A 25938-nucleotide genomic window follows, 5' to 3' on the forward strand; every position below is an offset into this window, starting at 1 on the left:
TGCTCCTACTTTTGCTAGCGTGTTGAAGAGCTTTCTAATATGTGAAGGTTGAGGGGCAGTGACAATTGGGCAAGTATTGGATGGTGACATAATTTGTTTACTCTTGAACATCGCCAAAGGATTGAACATTTCTGCTACTTTGAACTCAGTTTCAAGGTACTTTTCGTCAAGAAACTAATAAAAATCATACCTATTTCTGTAGTATATCATCCATTCTATCATTATTTTTTTATTAACACATTGGCCGATTCCCACCAAGGCAGGGTGGCCCGAAAAAGACCAAAAAAACGAGAATACAACCATAAAAACCATACAAAAATATACCGCTAAGGGGAGGCCAATGACTGAGAGGTGAACTTCGTTATTTGTGGTACGATTTCTTTTATTTTTGGTGTACGTTAAGAAGCATCTTTCCATCATACATTGCCAAAGTTTCAATAAGATAGTCCAACAAACAACTGAGATCCAATTCCCTAGACCAAGAGCAAGAGCCCCTCACCAGCATCCAAGAACCTCCCTTGAGGCCCGCTCATATCTGGAAATTTCACTTGCATCTGGAAGCAAAAAATCAACCGAGCAACTGCTTGTACCTGGAAAAACTTGCACGTGGATGAATTCGTAAGTAGAGGTTCCACTGTCAACTCACTGGCCATCTCCCACTGAGGCGGGTGACCCAAAAAAAAAAAGAAGAAGAAACACTTTCACCATCACTCCATGATTATCTTGCCAGAGGCAAGACAATCATGGAATGCTTTCCACCTCCAGTACTCAAGTTTGGCTAATCAGTTTCCCTATATCCCTTCATAAATGTTACCTTTCTCACATTCCAACTTCACGTCAAGTTATAAAAACCACTTGCCTTTACATGCTCCTGTCTAACATGCTCACACATGCCTGCTGGATGTCCAAACCCCTGGCTCATACATGTATTGCCCTCCTTCCTCTGTTGTGCTTTCATCTGATGAGGACTCCAGTTGGGAGTCAAAACATAGTTTCATTGCCACTGCTGTTTTCTTGTCAACAAGTGTTCATTACACTTTTTTTTTTTCTACAACGCTGGCCGTCTCCCACCAAGGCAGGGTGACCCAAAAAAGAAACACACTTTCACCATCATTCACACATAATCACTGTTTTTGCAGAAGTGTGCAGATATGACAGGGCAGATGTCACTCCTAACAGCAAATATCCCAAACCCCTCCTTTAAAGTGCAGGTATTGTAGTTCCCACCTCCAGGACTCAAATCTGGCTAACCAGTTTCCCTGAATCCCTTCACAAAATATTACCCTACTCACATTCCAACAACTCATCCAGTCCCCAAAACCATTCATCTTCACTCACTACTTTCTAACAGCCTCACACATGCCTGCTGTATGTCCAAGCCCCTTGCACATAAAATCTCTTTTTACCCCTTTCCCTCCATCCTTTCATTACATTACACTTATATCATCATTATATTTTTTAATTTGTTTGCAAAGTATTGTCAGTACTTTCATTTACTGGTGTACCCATTTTAAATATTGGGCCTATAAAATTTTTGTTCACATTTTGACTGTGAGGATCCAAATAATGTACTGCCACCAGTAGTGAGGAAGAGGCACACACATTGCATAACAAGCTTTCATTGAAATATTTTGCTCACTGTTGGAGCTTTGTCATCTCTCACCAGATCAAAATGTTGTTATAATAAAAGCTTCACCAGCAGTATATGTCTTGTCTTTACTTCAGCTGTGATGTTGATACTCATTTTAGCTGGGCACATTTTCTGCAGATACACATACAGCCTAATTTCTCACCAGGAGAGGTAAACATTCAAATTTGAGCATTTCCTATTTTTTTGTCTGTCATTCCATTGTCAGATGAATCATGGCCTGTTTCTTTAATATTTTATTTGTGATTAATATACATTTTTGATTAGTTTATGTGAACTACTGCTAACCCAACCCAATCTAACTTAAAATTAATTTAGCCTAACTTCAGATAAAGAAAACACCATGTGGAGAAAAACAGGAAATGTTTCATAACTGATGTTGATCGAAACCTCACAAACTGATGCTTTAAAACAGGAATGGATTAATACACACTTCTCTTCTATGTATATCTTCAGTTTGTTTCTGTCATACCTGTGATCTTGATCTCTACCTCTGTCTAGCTTGCCAAAACACATTTTTTAATTTGTTTCAGTTAAGTGCTGGTGAAATGCGAATCCAGCAACTTACAACACTTTTGCACGAGTCAGAAGCAGAAAATGCCAAATTAACACAACTCTCGGATGCTCTAAAAGAAGAAATACGAAGGTCTGTGAGAAATGAAGTTCGTGAAAAGCACATGGAAAACACCGAGTACATGAAAAATGTGATACTAAAGGTTAGTAACTAAGTGTTTTATTAGGTTTGAAATCATCAAAGAAATAAATGTGTAATTAAAGTATTGTGAATCATTAGGTTTACTTAATACAGTACAGAATTATGGAATCAGACACATCAGAAACAGGAGCTTTCCAATACTATCAAATAAAGCCTCTCCTCCCTTAGCGACATAATCGTTTACCAACAACACAGACTTATGGTGGGCTTTCTAACCAGTATGTATACCTAAATAATGTACAGTAGACCCTTGTATTACACAGATTTATTTGGCACGTTTTAGTTATTACACTTTTGAAAAATTGAGGCATAATTTTATACAACACTTCATAAAAGTAACTTAACACCGTTCGATTTGTGGGAGGGGAAAAAATTTTGGATGGACTCTGACTTCAAACTGGCAGTACCGAGCTTCTTGAATAAATTTAACATTGCAGATGCCATCAGCTATGCTAGAGGTGCATGGAATGAAGTGCCCCAATCAACATTAAATGCAGGCTGGGAAAAGCTATGACCTTCTGTAGTTAACCCTTTGACTGTCGCAACCCCCAATCCTGAGGTGTCTCCTGGCGTCGCAAAATTTAAAAAAAAAAAAAATATTTTTTCTTATGAAATGATAGAGAATCTTTTCCCGATTGTAATCACACCAAAAAAAAACGAAATTTGATGGAAAACTGACGGAATTATGCTCTCGCGAAGTTAGCGACCTCGACGATATTTACAAATCGGCGATTTCGCCCACTTTGAGCCCTATTTTCGGCTAATTCCATTATTCCAGTTGACCAAACTCATAGCTATTTCTTTAGAACTCCATTTTTTCTATTGATTGAGTACAAGAAACTGCCCATTTACCAATTTCAACTACCCAATAATGTCGTCAGAAATTTGCAATTTGGCCAATTTCACGAAAATTAAAAAATATGACAATTTCAAAATAAGGTCCAGAATGAACAGTGCAGACATTCCTGGCTCTAAAATAACATTTTCTTTGTTCATCAGCCATGTCTCCAGGCCCCTCTGATATTACTCTTGCTTTCTATTTTGAATTTTTATTCAAACAAAAAATAGAAGACTTACTATTATGCAGACTACTGCAATACTGTAATAATTGTATAAATAACATCAACCCATTCATGACTGCATATTAGAATAGCTAGTTGGACATTTATTGGACAATGACATCATTTGTTTACTTTTGAACATTGGCAAAAATCAAACATTTCCCCTACTTTGAGCTCCATTTCCAGGTTCTTTTTATAGTAAAATCAATCAAAATCACCTCTGCTTCTATAATATGTTTTCCATTCTATCAAATGAGGCCAAGAAAACGAGAATACAACCATAAATACTATACGAAAATAGACCACAAAGTCGGCATTTTAATTAAAAAAATGGTCGGAGATTTTTTTTTCTCATTATGCACTGCGTGCTCCAGGATTTTTTTTTATATGGTGCACACTGACCACACAGACCCATTCTCTCACATGTGGGCCTACCAGCTTTCTCCTGCTTGATTTGAAGCCGCTAGAATTTATGAGTATATATACGTCAAACACGGTACCTCGTAAGACGTATATATACGGCCGCGACAGTCAAAGGGTTAATTCTTTCACTGGTTTTTCCCTTCCTTGAGAGTCAGGTTCAGGAAATTGTTCAGCTGGCAAGAAGATTACTAGGTGATGGTTTTGAAAATATGAAGGAAGAAGATGATGTGAATGAGCTCTTAGAAGATGATGATGATGATGAAGACACGAGTCCAGAGGAAATGTTGCCAGAGCTCAGTGCACAGATACAAGGGAGCCAGATAAGAGAAGAAAAAGATGAAGAAGAAGAACCTGAAGAAAAACAGTTAACATTGCAACAGTTTTGTTGCTGTTAAACTAGCAGACTTTTTCGCTGAAGAGGACTCTGACAAATCTAGAGGCAGTGCTCTGAAATGGGATCTAGAGCAGCTGATGATGATTTCTTCATGAATGAGCCTCAAAACTCCATCAATGTATGTCAGATTTCCGACATTACCCTAACTCCGATAGACTTTGAAAAAGCCACTGACAACATGCCCATGCACTCAGCCCCAGGCCCAGACTCGTGGAACTCTGTGTTCATTAAGAACTGCAAGAAACCCCTTTCACATGCCCTAAGTATACTGTGGAGAAGGAGCTTAGACATGGGTGAAATTCCACAGTCACTTATAACAACGGATATAGCCCCACTCCATAGAAGTGGCAGCAAAGCATTAGCTAAGAACTATACACCAGTAGTTCTAACGTCCCACATTATAAAAATCTTTGAAAGAGTGCTAAGAAGCATGGTTGCAAACCACCTGGATTCCCAAAAACTACACAATCCAGGGCAGCATGGGTTTAGGGCAGGTCACTCCTGCCTATTGCAACTACTGGATCACTATGAGATGGTCTTGGATGCACCGGAAGAAAAACAAAATGCAGACGTAATATACACAGACTTTGCAAAAGCATTTAACAAGTGCGATCATGACGTAATAGCGCACAAAATACATGCTGAAAGAATAACTGGCAAAGTGGGGAGATGGATCTTCAACTTCATAACCAATCGAACACACAGAGTAGTGGTCAACAGAGTTAAATCGGAAGCTGCCATAGTGAAAAACTCTGTTCCACAAAGCACAGTACTTGCCCCCATCCTGTTCCTCATGCTCATATCAGACATAGAAATGTAATCCACAGCACCGTGTCATCCTTTGCAGACGATACTAGGATCTGCATGAGACTGTCATCTATTGAGAACATGGTTAACCTCCAAGAAGATATAAACCACGTTCTCCAGTGGGCAACAGAAAACAATATGATGTTCAATGAGGACAAATTCCAACTACTCCATTATGGAAAACTGGAGGAGATAATAACTAGAACAAGGTATACTACAAACTCTGGCCATACAGTAGAGCAGAAAAATAATGTAAGGGACCTGGGAGTGGTAATGTCTGAGAATCTCAATTTCAAGGATCACAACAGTGCCACGATCACAAGTGCAAAGAAAATGATAGGATGGATAATGAGAACATTCAAAACAAGAGATGCCAAGCCAATGATGATCCTTTTCAAATTATTTGTTCACTCTAGGCTGGAATACTGCTGTACATTAACATTTCCATTCAAAGCAGGTGAAATTGCAGATCTTTGAGGTATCTGTGGAGACAAGAAATGTTATCAATGGAGGCAAAGAAGAAAATGTATGAGAGTATAGTGGTACCAACACTCTTATATGGGTGTGAAGCATGGGTTGTGAATGTTGCAGTGAGAAGGAGGCTGGAGGCAGTGGAGATGTCGTGTCTAAGGGCAGTGTATGGCCTAACTATTTGCAGAAATTTCATAGTGCAGAAATTAGGAGGAAGTGTGATGTTACTAAAAGTATTATTCAGAAGGCTGAGGAGGGGTTGTTAAGGTGGTTTGGTCATTTAGAGATGGAGCAAAATAGGATGACTTGGAGGGTGTATAAATCTGTAATGGAGAGAAGGAGGGGTAGGAGTCATCCTAGGAAAGGATGAAGGAAAGGAGTAAAAGAGATTTTGTGTGTAAGGGGCTTGGACATACAGGGCATGTGTGAGCATGTTAGAGAGGAGTGAATGGAGACAAATAGTCTTTGGGACTTGCCGAACTGTTGGAGTGTGAGCAAGGTAATATTTTGTGAAGGGATTCAGGGAAACTGGTCTTGAAGGTGGGAAGTACAATGCCTGCACTTTAAAGGAGGGGTTTGGGATATTTACTGTTTAGCGTGACATCTAAACTATAGTATTTGTGCGCCTCTGCAAAGACAGCAATAGCGTGAATGATGATAAAAGTTTCTTTTTTTTTGGGGGGGGTTCACTGGTTTCCCTGAATCCCTTCATAAATGTTACCTTGCTCATGCTCCAACAGCATGCCTTCACTCACTTCTATTTAACATGCTCACCCAAGCCTGTTGAATGTTCGAACTCCTTAGCATTCAAAACCTACTTTAGCCCTTCCCTCCAGCCTTTCCTAGACTGACTCCTGCTTCTCCTTCCTTCCATCTCAGATTTATATGCCCTCCAATTCATCCTATTTTTCTCAGTACACTATAATATCTAAACCACCTTAACCTCTCCAGTTTCTTCTGAATAATATATTTGATAAACCCACACCTCCTAATCTCCTGACGCTGAATTCTCTACAATATTCACACACATGTTGAATTGTCCTGTATGTATAGTACTGTATTTCATGGCTTATTAGACGCATTATTTTTTCCATAAAATGTCTCCAAGAACCATCCTGCGTAATATAAAACTGAAGGTCAGTGATAGGAACTATAAGTTTGGGGTGTGGAGATACGTCCGATGCCGAGCCACTGAAACTAAAACAAGCCTTATAAGCCGCGAAATACGGTATGCACATTAGTTAGTGTGGCTGTTCCATATGCTGTGTAAATTTATATGTGAAAAGTAGAGGTATGGATTGTCTGAAACCTGATAGTTTTATCATTCTAATAGCAGCTTTTTATTGTAGATCCCTAAGCACAAATACCATAAGTGAGGTAAGGATAGATTTGAGAGTACATAGTATAGAATGAATAATGAAGTTTGAGGCACATACTTATGACTTTTGGAAAAGATACTGTTGAGGAGGCCTGAGATATATGCTGTATGTGTGTGCTGAATTTTAAATTACTGTCAAGGTGTATATCTAAAACATTTTCCTTAATCTTGTTTTTTAATGTGTGTATTATTTAGAGTAAATACCCTTATTTTCAGTTGTATAGCTTAAGCTTTATTCCCAAACACTGTGCATAATTTCTTTTGTTATTAATGAATGGGAGTTTGTTGATTGTCTTCCAAGTAGGTAGTTTCACAAACTGATTGTTAACAAACTAGCAGAATTTAAGTTTAAGCTTCTGAGAGACCTTAGGAAAGTCATTGATGTAGTTAAGAAACAGTAGAGGACCAAGGTCATTGTCCATAGGTACTCCAGTACTGATTGGTTGAGTAGATGAGGTAGTGTCATTCATGGTCATGTGTTAGTGTTTGTCATTAAAGTAGGAGAGCATGTGAAAGAATGGTCATTGATCCTGTAATGCTCTGCTTTAAGTAGCAGGATGTTGTAGTTATCTTCTAAATTTCTTCCCATTTGCATTTTTTAATGCATTAGTGTCTCCTACTGAGGTAAAGGTACCCAGAATGGGGAAACACATTCACCATCATTAATTCAGTAGCTGTCTTGCTATTGAATACATAATGATGAATGTGTTAACTTTTTTGGGTCACCCTAACTTTGTGGAAGGTAGCTGGTGTAATGAAAAATAAATTATGTAAATGTAAAGAAATTTAGAAGGGGATAATTATTAGTGTCCTTTGTGTACAGTATATGTTGAAAATTGTTTTTAGCACTAAATATTTGGTAACTTGGTACAGCTCCTGGCTGTAATGTGTCTGATTCCATAGTATTGTACTGTATTGTTAAATGAATGTAATGATCAGTGATATTATAATTACACATTTATTTCTTTGACAGTCTACAAAACATGTACATTTTTTTTTTCCAACAAGTCGGCCATCTCCCACTGAGGCAGGGTGACCCAAAAAGAAAGAAAATCCCCAAAAATAAAATACTACTTTCATCATCATTCAACACTTTCACCTCACTCATGCATTATCACTGTTTTTGCAGAGGCACCCTGATACAACAGTTTAGAAGCATATATAAAGATAGGTAAAATGAGGCAGTAGGTAAAATGAAAGGGGGTAAGGCAGCTGGGATTGATGGGATAAAGATAGAAATGTTAAAAGCAGGTGGGGATATAGTTTTGGAGTGGTTGGTGCAATTATTTAATAAATGTATGGAAGAGGGTAAGGTACCTAGGGATTGGCAGAGAGCATGCATAGTTCCTTTGTATAAAGGCAAAGGGGACAAAAGAGAGTGCAAAAATTATAGGGGGATAAGTCTGTTGAGTATACCTGGTAAAGTGTATGGTAGAGTTATTATTGAAAGAATTAAAAGTAAGACGGAGAATAGGATAGCAGATGAATAAGGAGGCTTTAGGAAAGGTAGGGGGTGTGTGGACCAGGTGTTTACAGTGAAACATATAAGTGAACAGTAGATAAGGCTAAAGAGGTCTTTGTGGCATTTATAGATTTGGAAAAGGCGTATGACAGGGTGGATAGGGGGGCAATGTGGCAGATGTTGCAGGTGTATGGTGTAGGAGGAAGGTTACTGAAAGCAGTGAAGAGTTTTTACGAGGATAGTGAGGCTCAAGTTAGAGTACATAGGAAAGAGGGAAATTATTTCCCAGTAAAAGTAGGCCTTAGACAAGGATGTGTGATGTCACCGTGGTTGTTTAATATATTTATAGATGGGGTTGTAAGAGAAGTAAATGCGAGGGTCTTGACAAGAGGTGTGGAGTTAAAAGATAAAGAATCACACATAAAGTGGGAGTTGTCACAGTTGCTCTTTGCTGATGACACTGTGCTCTTGGAAGATTCTGAAGAGAAGTTGCAGAGATTGGTGGATGAATTTGGTAGGGTGTGCAAAAGAAGAAAATTAAAAGTGAATACAGGAAAGAGTAAGGTTATGAGGATAACAAAAATATTAGGTGATGAAAGATCGGATATCAGATTGGAGGGAGAGAGTATGGAGGAGGTGAATGTATTCAGATATTTGGGAGTGGACGTGTCAGCGGATGGGTCTATGAAAGATGAGGTGAATCATAGAATTGATGAGGGGAAAAGGGTGAGTGGTGCACTTAGGAGTCTGTGGAGACAAAGAACTTTGTCCTTGGAGGCAAAGAGGGAAATGTATGAGAGTATAGTTTTACCAACACTCTTATATGGGTGTGAAGCATGGGTGATGAATGCTGCAGTGAGGAGAAGGCTGGAGGCAGTGGAGATGTCATGTCTGAGGGCAATGTGTGGTGTGAATATAATGCAGAGAATTCGTAGTTTGGAAGTTAGGAGGAGGTGCGGGATTACCAAAACTGTTGTCCAGAGGGCTGAGGAAGGGTTGTTGAGGTGGTTCGGACATGTAGAGAGAATGGAGCGAAACAGAATGACTTCAAGAGTGTATCAGTCTGTAGTGGAAGAAAGGCAGGGTAGGGGTATGCCTAGGAAAGGTTGGAGGGAGGGGGTAAAGGAGGTTTTGTGTGCGAGGGGCTTGGACTTCCAGCAGGCGTGCGTGAGCGTGTTTGATAGGGGTGAATGGAGACGAATGGTTTTTAATACTTGACGTGCTGTTGGAGTGTGAGCAAAGTAACATTTATGAAGGGGTTCAGGGAAACCGGCAGGCCGGACTTGAGTCCTGGAGATGGGAAGTACAGTGCCTGCACTCTGAAGGAGGGGTGTTAATGTTGCAGTTTAAAAACTGTAGTGTAAAGCACCCTTCTGGCAAGACAGTGATGGAGTGAATGATGGTGAAAGTTTTTCTTTTTCAGGCCACCCTGCCTTGGTGGGAATCGGCCAGTGTGATAATATAAAAATATAATAAATAAAGATATAAACATATCCCTCCAAACTGCCAATATCCCAAACCCTTCCTTTAAAGTGCAGGCATTGTACTTCCCATTTCCAGTACTCAGGTCCGGCTATATGAAAATAACCGGTTTCCCCGAATCCCTTCACTAAATATTACCCTGCTCACACTCCAACGGCTTGTCAGGTGCCAAAAACCATTCGTCTCCATTCACTCCTATCTAACACGCTCACGCACGCCTGCTGGAAGTCCAAGCCCCTTGCCCACAAAACCTCCTTTACTCCCTCCTTCCAACCTTTTCGAGGACGACCACTACCCACCTTCCCTCCCCTACAGATTTACACACTCTCCATGTCATTCTACTTTGATCCATTCTCTCTAAATAACCAAACCACCTCAACAACCCCTCTTCAACCCTCTGACTCATACTTTTATTAACTCCACACCTTCTCCTAATTTCCACACTCCGAATTTTCTGCATAATATTTACACCTCACATTGCCCTTAGACAGGACATCGCCACTGTCTCCAACCGCCTCCTCGCTGCAGCATTTACAACCCAAGCTTCACACCCATAGAAGAGAGTTGGTACCAGTATGCTTTCATACATTACCTTCTTTGCCTCCATATGTCTCCACATATGCCTCAATGCACGACTCACCTTTTTTCCTTCATCAGTTCTATGGTTAACCTCATCCTTCATAAACCCATCCGCCGACACGTCAACTCCCAAATATCTGAAAACATTCACTTCTTCCATACTCCCTCTCTCCAAAGTGACATCCAATTTTTCTTTATCTAAATCATTTGATACTCTCATCACCTTACTCTTATCTATGTTCACTTTCAGTTTTCTACCTTTACACACCCTCCCAAACTTGTCCACTAACCTTTGCAACTTTTCTTTAGTCTCTCCCATAAGCACACTGTCATCAGCAAACACTAACTTTGTCAACTCCCATTTTGTATTTGATTCCCCATAATTTAACCCCACCCCTCTCCCCAACATCCTAGCATTTACTTCTTTTACAACCCCATCTATAAATATATTAAACAACCATGGTGACATTAAACATCCCTGTCTAAAACCTACTCTTACTGGGAAGTAATCTCCCTCTCTTCTGCACACCCTAACCTGAGCCTCACTATCCTCATAAAAACTCTTTACAGCTTTTAGTAACTTATTATCTATTCCATATAGTACTTGCAGCCTTTTTCTACACATAGCTAGCTCAATTCAAAGCTCCTCATTTTCATTTACCCCTGGCACCCCAAATTTATCTACTACCCTCTCCACAACATTTTTACCCACTTTAGCATTGAGATCCCCAACCACAAGTACTCTCACACTTGGTTCAAAACTCCCCATGCACTCACTCAACACTTCTCTCTTCTCCAGGTGCATAAATGCTTACTACAACCCACTTTTCACATCCAACCCTTATTTTACTCCACATAATCCTTGAATTTATACATTTATTTTCCCTACCATAACTTATCCTTCAACATTATTGCTACTCCTTCTTTAGCTCTAACTCTATTTGAAACTTCTGACCTAATTCCATTTACTTCTCCCCACTGAAACTCCCTCATCCCTTTCAGCTTTTTTTCACTTAAAGCCAGGACATCCAGCTTCTTCTCAGTCATAGCATCCACAATCATCTCTTTCTTATCATTCGCACAACATCCACGCACATTCAAACATCCCACTTTGACGGTTTTCTTCTTTTTCTTTTTAATAGGCTGTACAGGAAAAGGGGTTACTAGCCCATTGTTCCCGGCATTTTAATTGGCTTTTACAACACGCATGGCTTACGGAGGAAAGATTCTTATTCCACTTCCCCTTGGATATAAAAGGAAAAGCAATAAGAACAAGAACTATTAAGATAAAATCAAAGAAAACTTGGATGAGTGTGTATACATAAATGTGTACATGTATGTGTAGTGTGACATAATTATTATTTGGATTTGAAGAAGCGGCATGTCCTAGAATGAATATGGATTCTTCATGCACTGGATCCAGTACAGTTATGAAGCTCAACACTTGATACATTGCTAGCTAAATCTTCCAATTCTGACTCATCAGCATCTACTAAAGATTGAACAACCATAGGGTTTTTGACAACTAAATTAGTGCTGTTTTTAATTCTAACAGATTCTACCTGTTAGATCTGCAAAATTTGCTGCTAAGTAATACAGGTACTGTATAAAAGGTTTCATCTAAATTTTATGTATTGTACACTTTTGCCAGTGTAATAAGTGTTTTCATTAACTTATTTCACATCACTCCAAATTCATGTTACCACTTTCCCCAGTGTATGGGTTAATGACTATTGTACATATTATATACATCAGTATTTGTTTGATAAGCAGGAACATCGTTCAGCTTGGCACATTCCTCAATTTTGTTGTTTAGTAGCATCATAAATCATTTTACATTCCTCATTAATTTAACCATTTCTGCCTTCTCTTATTTACATCTGAACACTACAAAATCAGGACATTCATTCATCCTCCATTAACATACTTTGTCCCAAACATCTTCCACAGTAGGAGTATTAACAACATTCTGATTTTTGCAGTGTGATATAGTGCCTTTTTAGTGGCAAGCTCTTTCTGAAATGTTTTCATACTCATCTTTTTTTATTTGATGGTCTCTTATATTTTATTTTAAAAATCTTGATTCATGAGATGGATGAAACTGTTTTTTTCAGCAGGAGGGTAGCTGAATATTTATAAAGTGATAGCAAATGTGTAAACTTTAGGGATCCTGACTTTTACTACAGTGCACCTTGGTATCATGCACAGAGTGTTTATTAAACCATTAACCCTTTCACTGTTGGTGCCGTAGTACTACGGTGTACAAGCCAGTGTTGGTGCCGTAGTACTAAGCCAAAATTCTAGCAGCTTCAAATATAGAGGGAGAAAGCTGGTAGACCTACATATGAGAGAATGGGTCTTAGTGGTCAGTGTGCGCAGTATAAAAAAAAATCCTGCAGCATGCAGTGCATAATGAGAAAAAAAAAACTCCTACCACGTTTTTGGTTTAAAACACTGACTTTGCGGTGTATTTTCATATGGTATTTATGGTCGTATTCTCATTTTCTTGGCCTCATTTGATAGAATGGAAGATATATTACAGAAATTGAGATGATTTTCAATGGTTTTATAGACTAAAAGTATCTTGAAATTGAGCCCAAAGCAGTGGAAATGTTTGATTTTTACCGATGTTCAAGAGTAAACAAATCATGCCATCCATTCAATACACATCAACTGGTGAGTCTGATATTCTTTCACAAATGTGCTGATATTATTTATACCATTTTTTACAATAACGCAGTAGTCTCAATAACAGTAAATCTTCTATTTTTTGTGTGAATAGAAATTCAAAATGGAGAGCAAGCTTAATATAAGAGGGGCCTCGAGACATAACTAATGAACAGAGAAAAATGTTATTTTAGTGCTTGGAATGTCTGCATTGTTTATCCTGGCCCCTATTTTGAAATTGGCCTTGAAAAGTGTGTGAAATTGGCCAAATAACCAATTTCTGATCACTTTATTGGGTAGTTGAAATCAGTAAATGAGCAGTTTCTTGTACTCAGTTGATAGAACAAATGGAGTTCTAGCATAATAGCTATGAGTTTGATCAACTGGAGCAATGGAATTGGTCGAAAATAGGATTCAAAGTGGGCAAAATCGCCAATGTGCAAATATCACTGAGACTGCTAACTTCACAAGAGTGTAATTTCATAAGTTTTGTATCAAAGTTTGTGCTTTTGGTGTCATTATATTGGGAAAAGATTCTCTATCATTTCATGAGATTTTTTTTTTTTTCTTTTGAAAATTTTTCGACACTGAGAGCTAGTTTGTGAGCAGGAATCTCGACAGTGAAAGGATTAAATATAATAATTTGGTATAAAGCAGGCTTTTTAATTTGACTTGTACATGAGTGACCATGTTTGTGAAAACTTCAATATTCATAAATGTGCATGTTTGCTGTTAGGACAAGTCAGTTCAGTTAAGTTTCCTTTTATTTTTTTTTTACCACAGCCATGGGTTTCTCATGGCTGTAGATGAGTACATCATTCAGTACCTCTCCAAAATAATCCTATCTATATCACCATTATATATTTGCTTGAGTTAAATCATGTTACAGTGGAACCTCAAATATCAAACTGCTCCCAACTCAACCAATTATCTAAGTGCTTTTATAAGTGTATTTTTGAGGGTCTGAAATGAACTAATCTCATTTACATTATTCCTGATGGGAATAAATTCGTTCGGTAACGGCACTCGAACAGCCGTCTGGAACGAAGAAAGTTTGATATTTGAGGTTCCACTGTATTTGACTGAAGAAGTTCATTCATTAAAAGTATTCTGCAGCAGCACTTTTGCCAGATAATTTAACTTGTGTAAACAGTGGTGAAAATAGTAATTTTCTTTTTATATCTTTGATCTTGAGTAAAAATGCCTGGCATTGTCTTATCAAAGTAACCAGAAAGATGCACAATTTTACTGTGCCACTGGTGAAAACATTCATATTATGCAGTGTTAATATCTTATTAGCAGGCCCACATCTATTTCTACATTATTCAAGAATATAAACACATCCACATACTTCCAGATCACATGGAGGGTCTCTCCATTTACCCTCAGATCATTTACACAGATGCAAATCTGCACTCCAATATCTTTAGTGATTTTAGTAATTTCTCTGAAATTTTTGTAACAAACAATGTTTATTTAATGAAAAGTATTTTGTCATATTCTACATGTTCCTAACAGCTAGTTATTTTATTTATCAAGTTACACTGCTTTTAACATTCTTATTTAAATTTTAGTTTTTATTGCTGAAGAATGGTGAAGAAAGGAAGCATTTGGTGCCAGTTTTGAAGACTGTTCTACAACTCTCTCCTTCAGAAACATCACAGCTTGAGCTCTTGGCTTTTGGTGAGCTGATGGCAGTTTGTGTTTTATTTGATAAAGTTGGCTTCAAGCCCCTCTATTTCTCATTAATTAGTAAACCCAACTGCTTTATTATTTATGAAAACTAGCACTATTATTTTACATAATTTAAGAAAAAATTACAATGAACATAAGATTAGAAGTTCAAACAGGTAATTGTAAATCTTTTGAAAGACAGATACAGTGGAACCTCGGTTTTCCTGATTAATCCTTTCTAAAAAGTCTGACGAAACCTGAATCATGCGAAAACTGAAGCAATATTTCCCATAAGAAATAATGTAAATCCAATTAATCCATTCCAGACACCCAAAAATATTAACAAAAAATACATTTTATAGAGAATAACTGTAGTTTTCAATACAGAAAACAATGAGAAATAAATATAAATGACTAATGAAATGGATAGATGAACTTTTAACATCACTTTTACCTTTATTGAAGACTTGTTGGCATATGGAAGACGGCAAAAAGGGGAGAGGGAGGATAAGAGGTTATTGTTTAGAAGGGAAATCCCCTTCCATAAGGACTTCAGGTATCAAGGCCCTATCTGGGGTTACTTCCCTCTTTGTCTTTTACCGGCACTAGGACCAGCTTAAGAGTCACTGTACCCCTGTCACACAAAAATTCTGTCCAGAGAGGTCTGTTTCTGGCATCTCTTTAAGATTTGCCTAAAATGGGACATAGCATTGTCATTGAACATGTTGCAGACATGGCTTGCAACAGCTTTGTTAGGGTGATATTTCTCCACAAAACTTTGCAACTCACTCCACTTTGCACACACGTCCTTAATCACTGAAGAAGGTACATTCTTCCCTCTCTCTTCCTCCTCCTCTGAAGCAGTTTCCTGAGTTGCGGTCTGTTGCTGTTCCACTTGAAGGTGTTGCAGCTCTTCAGTGGTTAACTCTTCCCTGTGGTCATCCACCAACTCTTCCACATTCTTGCCACTCACATCCAACCCCATGGACTTCCCCAGACACACAAAAGATTCCGCAATAGGCATAGGGTCGTCAGGGTCAGCCTCAAACCCTTCAAAATCCTTCTCCTGGACACATTCTGGCCACAATTTTCTCCAAGCAGAGTTCATCATCCTGAAAGTCACTCCTGACAAACATGCAATTGACGATATTGAAGTGATTCCTCCAGAATTCTCTTAGGGTCAGTTCAGTGTCCAAGGTCACTTCAAAACACAATGCTTTGGTGTAGAGTTTTTTGAAATTTGAAATGACCTGCTGGTCCATGAGCTGGATGAGAGGAGTGGTATTAGGGGGCAAGAACTTCACTGTGATGAAACTAAACTCCTCCAACAACAGGTCTTACAAGTCTGGAGGATGAGCAGGAGCATTGTCCATTAATAGGAGGCTCTTGAGTGGCAATTGTTTTTCCAGGAGGTATTTCTTCACACTCGGGCCAAACACTTAATTGACCCACTCAATGAAAATTTGCTTCGTGACCCATGCTTATTGTTAGCCTTCCACATCACACAATTTACTCTTGATGACGTTTTTCTTGAACACTCGGGGATTTTCAGAGTGATACACCAGTAAAGGCTTTACTTTGAAATCCTCACTAGCATTACCAGAGAACAGAAGAGTTAGCCTATTCGTCATAGGCTTGTGTCCTGGCAGTGCCTTTTCCTCCTGCGTGATGTAGGTCCTCTTTGGCATTTTCTTCCAAAAGAGGCCTGTTTCGTCACAATTGAAGACTTGTTGGGGGAGGACTCTTTCAACCTCTGACTACTCCTTGAATTCACGAATGAATTCTTCGGCCCCACGTTTGTCCGAACTTGCAGCTTCGCCATGCCTTACCACACTGTGTACATCCACACCAACAACAACTTCTCAACATCTTCGATTGTTTGTGATCTGTTTCATTAGCACATTTACCCCTTTCACAACATCAGCTTCCTTGATTTCTTTTTTCTTCGCCAGTATGGAACTGATCCTTGATGCAGACTACCCGTACATCCTGGCGAGATCGGCCATGTGTACGCCACTTTCTTACTTTTCTACGAGTTCTTTCTTGAATTCTATCGTGTTTCTCGCCTTCTTTATCAAAGGGCTGGCACTCGGAACTTTCTTTGGCCCCATGGTGGCTTATTTAGCAGTCGCACTCAGTAAACAAGCACAAGAAACAATGGATAATTACGAAATGATTCGGATGAGTGTGCGGGGTGATGCACAATCAACAAGAAACAAAGGCAATCTGAATCACAAACGCATGGGATGCTTTGTATGGGCACTTGAGTGGCCAAGTCATGCGGACGCGTTTGGTACGGACCATTTTCAACTCTACAAAAAGCGAGCAGATGTACGAAAACTGGGACAAAATTTCGATAAAAAAAAAGTTATCAAAAACCGGATCCTACGAAAACTGGGGAATACAAAAAATGAGGTTTCACTGTACTTTAACTGTTTTAAAAAAGTAAGAACTAGTACAGGTGTAGGTTTTCAAATCTTTGTGGATTAAGGTAAGATAAACAAATGCCTATCATTGAGATATGGGCCTATAATATAAAACTGGTTATTAGAGCACAGGATGATATATACAAGGGAATGTTCTGTTGAGGAAATAAATTTTTTTAACCCGTAAACGGTCCAAACGTATATATACATTCACTACCGTACTGCCCCAACTTTTTTGAGAAAAAAAAAACATTGTTGTTTTTAATAGGAAAAAAGAGCATATGGTACCCAGGCATCCCCAATTATTTTAATATGGTGCACAGTGAGTGCTCACACCCATTCTCACATGTCTAGGCGACTCAGGCTTATCGTGGCAATGTTAAATGTAGGACACATAAAACGTATATATACGTTTGGGGCACTAGCAGTAAAAACGTATATAGTATACGTTTGGACCGTTTACGGGTTAATTAACTAGTTCATAAGAACATAATTTTGGTTATTTGATAAAATATCATTAACCTTAATCCAAAAAATGATGTGGAAGAAAACGATTTTAAATTTAGCTTGAAACCTTTAACCCTTTGACTGTTTTAGTCGTATATATATGTCTTACGAACCACCGTTTTTGACGTATATATACGTACTAATAAATTCTAGCGGCTTCAAATCAAGCAGGAGAAAGCTGGTAGGCCCACATGTGAGAGAGTGGGTCTGTGTGGTCAGTGTGCACCATATAAAAAAAATCCTGCAGCACACAGTACTTAAATGAGAAAAAACTGACCGTTTTTTTTAATTAAAATGCCGACTTTGTGGTCTATTTTCATATAGTATTTATGGTTCTATTCTCATTTTCTTGGTCTCATTTGATAGAATGGAAAACATTTTATAGAAATAGAGTTGATTTTGATTGGTTTTACTATGAAAAGAACCTTGAAATGGAGCTCAAATTAGTGAAAATGTTTGATTTTTGCCAATGTTCAAAAGTAAACAGATGATGTCATTTTCCAATAAATGTCCAAGTAGCCATTCTGATATGCAGTCATGAATGGGTTGATGTTATTTATACAATTATTACAATATTGCAGTAGTCTGTATAACAGTAAATCTTCTATTTTTTGTTTGAATAAAAATCCAAAATAGAAAGCAAGAGTAATATCAGAGGGGCCTGGAGACGTGACTGATGAACAAAGAAAATGTTATTTTAGAGCCAGGAATGTCTGCATTATTCATTCTGGACCCTGTTTTGAAATTGTCATATTTTTTAATTTTCGTGAAATTGGCAAAATAGCAAATTTCTGACCACGTTATTGGGTAGTTGAAATTGGTAAATGGGCAGTTTCTTATACTCAATCGATAGAAAAAATGGAGTTCTAAAGAAATAGCTATGAGTTTGGTCGACTGGAACAATGGAATTAGCCGAAAATAGGGTTGAAAGTGGGTGAAATCGCAGATTCGTAAATATCACCGAGGTCACTAACTTCGCGAGAGCATAATTCCATCAAATTTCGTACTTTTGGTGTCATTACAATCGGGAAAAGATTCTCTATCATTTCATAAGAATTTTTTAATTTTTAATTTTGCAACACCAGGAGACACCTCAGGATTTGGGGTTGTAACAGTCAAGGGGTTAAATAATAAATTGGCATTTCTTGAAGTGTCTGTACCAAACAGATATGAGCCTATCATACATGCATATATGCTAAATATTAATTCATCTGATAGACAGAGAAAAATAAAGTTAAAAAATCACCTTGAAAAATTAAATAAGTCAATATATCTTGACAGGTCTCCATGGGGAAATGGAACAGAATTCTTCCTCTGTAAGCCATGTGTGTTATAAGAGGTGACTAAAATGCCAGGAACAAAGGGCTAGTAACCCCATCTCCTGTATACATTACTAAATTTAAAAAGAGAAACTTTTGTTTTTCTTTTTGGGCCACCCCGCCTCGGTGGGATATGACCAGTTTGTTGAAAGAAGATACTTACCAATCTATACCTAACAAATCTGAGCCTACAGCACATGTATAAGCTAACAAAAAATTCAGTGCATTTGATAAGCTACACATGTAAAAATATATGAAGTAGATGAACCTGAGTGCTGGTGATGGGAAGCATAGTGCCTGCATTCTGAAGGATAGCTAGGAGTCTCACATTTCAGAGGGTTTTTGAATTGTGGTGTCGACTAGCTTCTGGCAAGACAGCAATCAAATGAATGATGATGAATGCCTTTCCTTCTTTTGGTTACCATGCCTTGGTGGTAAATGGCCAGTATGGCAAAATAAAAAAGTAACTTCACCTGCCTTAGCAGCATGTATACATCAGTAGTTGTGTCATCCCTGAGCTTCTGCTTTCTTTTAATCCTTACACAATTTACAACATACAGTGGCTCTACATTTGCATGTTAAACTGTTTATAATGTAGGTCTACAAATTCATTAAAGATTAATGATATATATTTTGCAAGTGATATTTGTCTTGGATCAGTTGTGCTTAAATTCATTCAACATTATTATCACTTGTCACCAATGTATATCTGCAGTATGTCTGTATGCATGTGATGTGGTACAGATATAAATAAGCATTGTTTATTTACACTGCTAATCCAAAGAAATAAAATGTAAAATGAATTGTAGGTGGCAAGACATTTTATTTAACCAAAAGTGATAGATGTAATAATGAAAAGCCAGCCAATACTACCTCCACCAACCCTCACCCCCTTCCTACCTCCCACCCTCTCTTCCTTGTCCCTCCCTCTTCTCCTCCTTCCCCTCATTTCTTTTCATCCTTCCTCCTCATTTTTTCCTCCCTTGCCCTTCCTTTCTCCTCCTCCTCCTCCTAGTTCTTTTAGTTCTACTCCTCTTCCTCCCCTCCTTCCTCTCCTTTCTTTCTCTTCCCTCTTCCCTACCCCTTTTCTCCTTGTCCTTCTCCCTTTCCCTTTGAAGTGTAATATCGTAGTTTTTATGAAAACACATTACATGGTATTACAATAAATATTTAAGTGATTAACAACTCTGGTCCTCTTGTCACTAGGCAAAATATAATGGTATGAAAAAGGAGGGTGTGTAAAGGAAGAAAGTTGAAAGTGAACATAGATAAGAGTAAGGTGATGAGAGTATCATATGAATTCGATAAAGAAAAATTTGATATCACATTGGAGGGAGTGAGTGAGTATGGAAGAAGTGAATGTGTTCAGATATTTGGGAGTTGACTTGTCAATGGATAGGTTTATGAAGGAAGAGGTTTACCATAGAATTTATGAAGGAAAAATAGGTGAGTGGTGCATTGAGATGTCTGTAGAGACAAAAAAAAAAAAATGTAATCCATGGAGGCTAAGAAGGGAATGTACGAGAGTATAGTGGTACCAACACTTGCATGGGTGTGAAGCATGGGTTGTGAATGCTGCAGCAAGGAGGAGGCTGGAGGCAGTGGAGATGTCATGTCTAAGGGCAATGTGTGGTGTGTATATTATGTAGAGAATTCGTAGTGTGGAAATTAGGAGGAGGTGTGGAGTTACTAAAAGTATTATTCAGAGGGCTGAAGAGAGGTTGTTGAGGTGGTTTGGTCATTTCCGAAGGTTGGAGCAAAGTAGGTTGACTTGGAGGGTGTATAAATCAGTAGTGGAGGGGAGGAGGGGTAGGGGTTGTCTTAGAAAAGGATGGAGGGAGGTGGTAAAAGAGGTTTTGTGTCCAAGGGGTTTGGACATGTAGCAAGGCATATGTGAGCATGTTAGATAGGAGTGAATGGAGATGAATGGTACTTGGGACTGACGAGCTATTGGAGTGTGAGCAGGGTAATATTTTGTGAGAGGATTCAGGGAAACCAGTTACCCAGATTTGAGTCCTGAATGTGGGAAGTACAATGCCTGCACTTTAAAGCAGGAGGTTTGGGATATTGGCTGTTTGGAGTGACATCTAAACTGTCATCTGAGCACCTCTTCAAAAATTGTGATTATATGTGAATGATGGTGAAAGTGTTTCTTTTTTGGGTCATCCTACATTGGTGGGAGATTGCTGATGTGTTAAAAAAGAAATGGTAGTTTGTTATAGGATTTTATTCTTGTCTCCATCATTTTATTATTGTTTTTGATAATTTCATTCATAATTTAATGAAAAGTTGTCCACAGGGAGAGTGGAACAGACCCCAGAGGCATGAGTCTTAAGAACAGTAGACATTGTTAATTTCTTAAAAAGTTTCTTGGCAGTAATAAATTGTTTAGCAAATGTGATATCTCTTACTAATAATACAATTTAAGCTTTGAACTTGTTAAAATCAGAGTTGTTGAAATTGGCTCCTTGCACCTCCTGTAAGCTCTGGTAAGATAAATGATACTTTCCATATTTGCTTGATTTAAACTGCAGTTTTTAAACCCATTATTTTTATGTTTCAGGTGATGAAGGAGAAGGAGGTAGTCAAGCAGGTTGGGGCAGTTACCTACACCTTTGGTCTAGCAGATAATTTTATGTTAATTAAGCTTTCATTAATTTCTGGTTTTTAAGTTTCACCCAGAAATACAAGATTTTGTGATTCCAGTTACACATACAAAGTGTATTATAAGAATATTAAAATAGCAAGTACAGTAATAAAATAATTTAAATGATAGTTTTTTTTTTAAACATACTAAGCCTTTTTCAACTTAAATTAGGTTGAACATTTTCATTAGATAATGTGTGTGTGTGTGTGTGTGTGTGTGTGTGTGTGTGTGTACACACACACACACACACACAAAGAGAGAGAGAGAGAGAGTGTGTGTACTCCCCTAGGTGTGGTTGTGGGGGTCGATTCACAGCTCCTGGCCCCGCCTCTTCACCTGGCCGCTACCTGGTCACACTTCCCGCTCCGTGAGCTTTATTATACCTCTTCTTAAAGCTATATATGGATTCTGCCTCCACTACATCACTACTCTGGTTATTCAACTTCCTGACAACCCTGTGACTAAAGAAATACTTCCTAACATCCCTGTGGTTCATCTGAGTCTTCAGCCTCCAACTGTGACCCCTCATTGCTGTGTCCCATCTCTGGACCATCCTGTCTCTTTCCACCTTGTCTATACCTCTCAGTATTTTCTGTAAGTGTGTGTGTGTGTGTACGCGTGTGCGTGCGTGCGTGCATGCATGCGTGCGTGTGAGTAAGTGTGGTACATCGAGTTATGAACTTAATTTGTTCCAGAAGGCTGTTCGAGTGCCAATACCCAGCGAATTTGTTCCCATATTGCATTTATGGATTTAGAAAAGGCATTTGATAGAGTGGATAGGGTAACAATGTGGCAGATGTTGCAAGTACGTGTATATGGAATAGGTGGTAAGTTACTAAATGCTGTAAGGAGTTTTTATGAGGATAGTGAGGCTCAGGGTGTGTAGAAGAGAGGGAGACTACTTCCCAGTAAAAGTAGGTCTTAGACAGGGATGTGTAATGTCACCATGGTTGTTTAATATATTTATAGATGGAGTTGTAAAAGAAGTAAATGCTAGGGTGTTCGGGAGAGGGGTGGGATTAAATTATGGGGAATCAAATACAAAATGGGAATTGACACAGTTGCTTTTTGCTGATGATACTGTGCTTATGGGAGATTCTAAAGAAAAATTGCAAAGGTTTGTGGATGAGTTTGGGAGTGTGTGTAAAGGTAGAAAGTTGAAAGTGAACATAGAAAAGAGTAAGGTGATAAGGGTATCAAATGATTTAGATAAAGAGAAATTGGATATCAAATTGGGGATGAGGAGTATGGAAGAAGTGAATGTTTTCAGATACTTGGGAGGTGACGTGTCAGCGGATGGATTTATGAAGGATGAGGTTAATCATAGAATTGATGAGGGAAAAAAGGTGAGTGGTGCGTTGAGGTATATGTGGAGTCAAAAAACGTTATCTATGGAGGCAAAGAAAGGAATGTATGAAAGTATAGTAGTACCAACACTCTTATATGGGTGTGAAGCTTGGGTTGTGAATGCAGCAGCGAGGAGGCGGTTGGAGGCAGTGGAGATGTCCTGTCTAAGAGTAATGTGTGGTGTAAATATTATGCAGAAAATTAGGAGTGTGGAAATTAGGAGAAGGTGTGGAGTTAATAAAAGTATTATCAGAGGGCTGAAGAGGGGTTGTTGAGGTGGTTTGATCATTTAGAGAGAATGGATCAGAATAGAATGACATGGAGAGCATTTAAGTCTGTAGGAGAAGGAAGGCGGGGTAGGGGTCGTCCTCGAAAAGGTTGGAAGGAAGGGGTAAGGGAGGTTTTGTGGGCGAGGGGCTTGGACTTCCAGCAGGCATGCATGAGCATGTTTGATAGGAGTGAATGGAGACGAATGGTATTTGGGACCTGACGATCTGTTGGAGTGTGAGCAGGGTAATATTTAATGAAGGGATTCAGGGAAACCAGTTATTTTTATATAGCCGGACTTGAGTCCTGGAAATGGGAAGTACAATGCCTGCACTCTAAAGGAGGGGTTCGGGATATTAGCAGTTTGGAGGGATATGTTGTGTATCTTTGTACGTACATATGTGCTTCTAAACTGTTGTGTTCTGAGCACCTCTGCAAAAACAGTGATTATGTGTGAGTGGGGTGAAAGTGTTGAATGATGATGAAAGTATTTTCTATTTGGGGATTTTCTTTCTCTTTGGGTCACCCTGCCTCAGTGGGAGACGGCCGACTTGTTTACACTGGATTGTGTAGTCCCCAGTAGTAGGTACAGGAAGAGAATTAGGAGAATTAGAGGGTTGTTTCTTGGAAGGCCCTTGATCGTTATTTTAGTAGCCACATTGATGTTGCTTTTGGCAAAAGCTTGGGTTATTCTGTTGGCCATATCTCTACATGGAAGCACAAAGTACTACTTAGCAGTTCGTACAGTAGGAGTGAAGTGTAGGATGGACTGAACCTTGCATCTGCAGTCCTGAATTAAAAAGGGAATAAAGTGGAGGTGTGTGAAGGCTTGTGTGATGTAACAGCAGTCTTCAACACATTCAGGGCAGGAAATGTTAAGGACTCTCAGAAGTCAGTTACCATTCCTCTCTAGTATGTCATAGTGAAAATAAAAATGTCATGTCATCCTTGTTAATGGGTTTTCTGCATGCTTTGAAGGAAAAAGTATTACTGTCCAGTGTTCTGCAAAATAATAACATCAGGGAAAGAAAGTATGCTCTACCTATTGAGCTCCATAGAGAATTTGATTCTCTATGGAGCTAAAAGTCTTTCAGTACTCCTGGGGACCATAAGCCTGGCACGTTTGAAGTATTTTGAGGATCTTCCTTCCAGTATTTCCATCATGGACGTAAGAAACAAACTCAGTCTCCTTTGATGTTTCCTCTTTGTTCACCAACGTTCCCACCAACATTGCTACACACACACATACTTGGGTGGAAAATCACCAGTGAGACTAAAGACTACCCTCCCACTTCTTTACTGAGATTTAGTGAGTTGATTGACCTTCACATCAATTTCAACTTCCTTAGATATAAGGACAGTTTCTTCAGACTGCTTTTGCTAAGCTATGTACAGTGCCCCTGAGTGATGTACTAGCCAACTTATAGAGAACTCTGAAACTGAAGATTCCTTTCCAGTGTTCTTGGCACTGTGACTTAGTTATGGTATATGGGTAACTTCTTGGTTTACCCAAGAGAATTAGATATCCATGACCTCTTGGGCAAGATCAACTCTGAGCTCGCCATCAAATTCACTCTGAAGCTTGAGAATGAAGGCAGACTTCACTTCTTTGATGTCCTCCTATGCAGAACATTGGACCTTCCCAGGAAACAACCCTCTACCTCTCCTCCTGTACCTACTGTTGGAGTTTACACAATCCCATCCAAACACTGCATTAAGAAGTATGTGAGAGCCTAGAAGGAACCTGTCCATAATGAGCAAGCACAAATACACCTGCAACAGGAATGACCATGGTAATTCTTGTGTTACCCACAGGAACAAGAAAGACCATGTGATGAACTGGCATGAGTAAACCAACTTGTCATCGAACCTGATCTGAGCAGATGAAAGTGCCTTGCATTTTTGCTGGTCAAAAGTTTCCTAATGCTGTATGTACTATTGAAGAAAAAACATAAGTTACAATATCTCTAATACTTTGACTTGCATAATACTAGGTCACGCTTCACCCCGCTCAGATTGTGACATGACTGTTGGGCTACCTGTCTTCCAGTCAGCTTTGCCTGGTCCGACTGCTGCTACTCTTAAACTGACTTTTCTCTATTCCCTAGCACCTTGGATATATGTATATACAGCAGGGCCCCACTTCACGGCGTTTCGCCTCACGGCGTTCTGCTAATATGGCGATGTCAAATTATGACCAAAATTTGCTATACGGCAAACGGTCTTTCAAATACGGCGCTCCCCACCCAGTTTATTTACATTCTCCGTGACCACATCTATTATGTCTGGAAACTTTCCAAAATTTCAAGTGTTTTACAGTTATTGCATATTTTATATGTACTCGGATATTTATACTTATGTGAACCTGTACCTAAATATACTTAAACACTGTGCTGGTGTGCAGGTACACATTAAAACTGCTAAGAGTCTACTCATGATGCCAATAGTACTTAATAATCATCTTTCTTGGGCTCATTAAATGTCTTATTTTACATTAATATAGACATTTTCATTAATCCATCTATGATATTTTCCTCAAAATTATGTAAGAAACACGGTACATAGCATATAAACATGATACATACACTCACAGAATTAAAATTGACAAATATGAGATTTGTTTACAAAGCGGCTGTGTAGGTAGTGTCTGAAGAATTACGTTTT

General features: G+C 38.7%; 1 protein-coding gene across 2 annotated transcripts in view; it reads left to right on the plus strand.

Annotated features, from left to right (window-relative positions):
* Positions 1–21786, plus strand: part of GCC185 (GRIP and coiled-coil domain containing 185 kDa) — a 145199-nt gene extending 123413 nt beyond the window's left edge. For both annotated transcript variants that reach the window (XM_070082846.1, XM_070082847.1), the window contains exons 20-22: positions 2182–2364; positions 14662–14770; positions 21577–21786. In XM_070082846.1, the coding sequence (XP_069938947.1) occupies positions 2182–2364; positions 14662–14770; positions 21577–21644 (360 nt within the window). In that variant the 3' untranslated portion in view covers positions 21645–21786. The remainder of the gene's footprint in view (positions 1–2181; positions 2365–14661; positions 14771–21576) is intronic.
* The last annotated feature ends 4152 nt before the right edge of the window (positions 21787–25938 follow it).

Source organism: Cherax quadricarinatus, chromosome 8, assembly GCF_038502225.1.
Source record: "Cherax quadricarinatus isolate ZL_2023a chromosome 8, ASM3850222v1, whole genome shotgun sequence".
NCBI classification, from domain to species: domain Eukaryota; kingdom Metazoa; phylum Arthropoda; class Malacostraca; order Decapoda; family Parastacidae; genus Cherax; species Cherax quadricarinatus.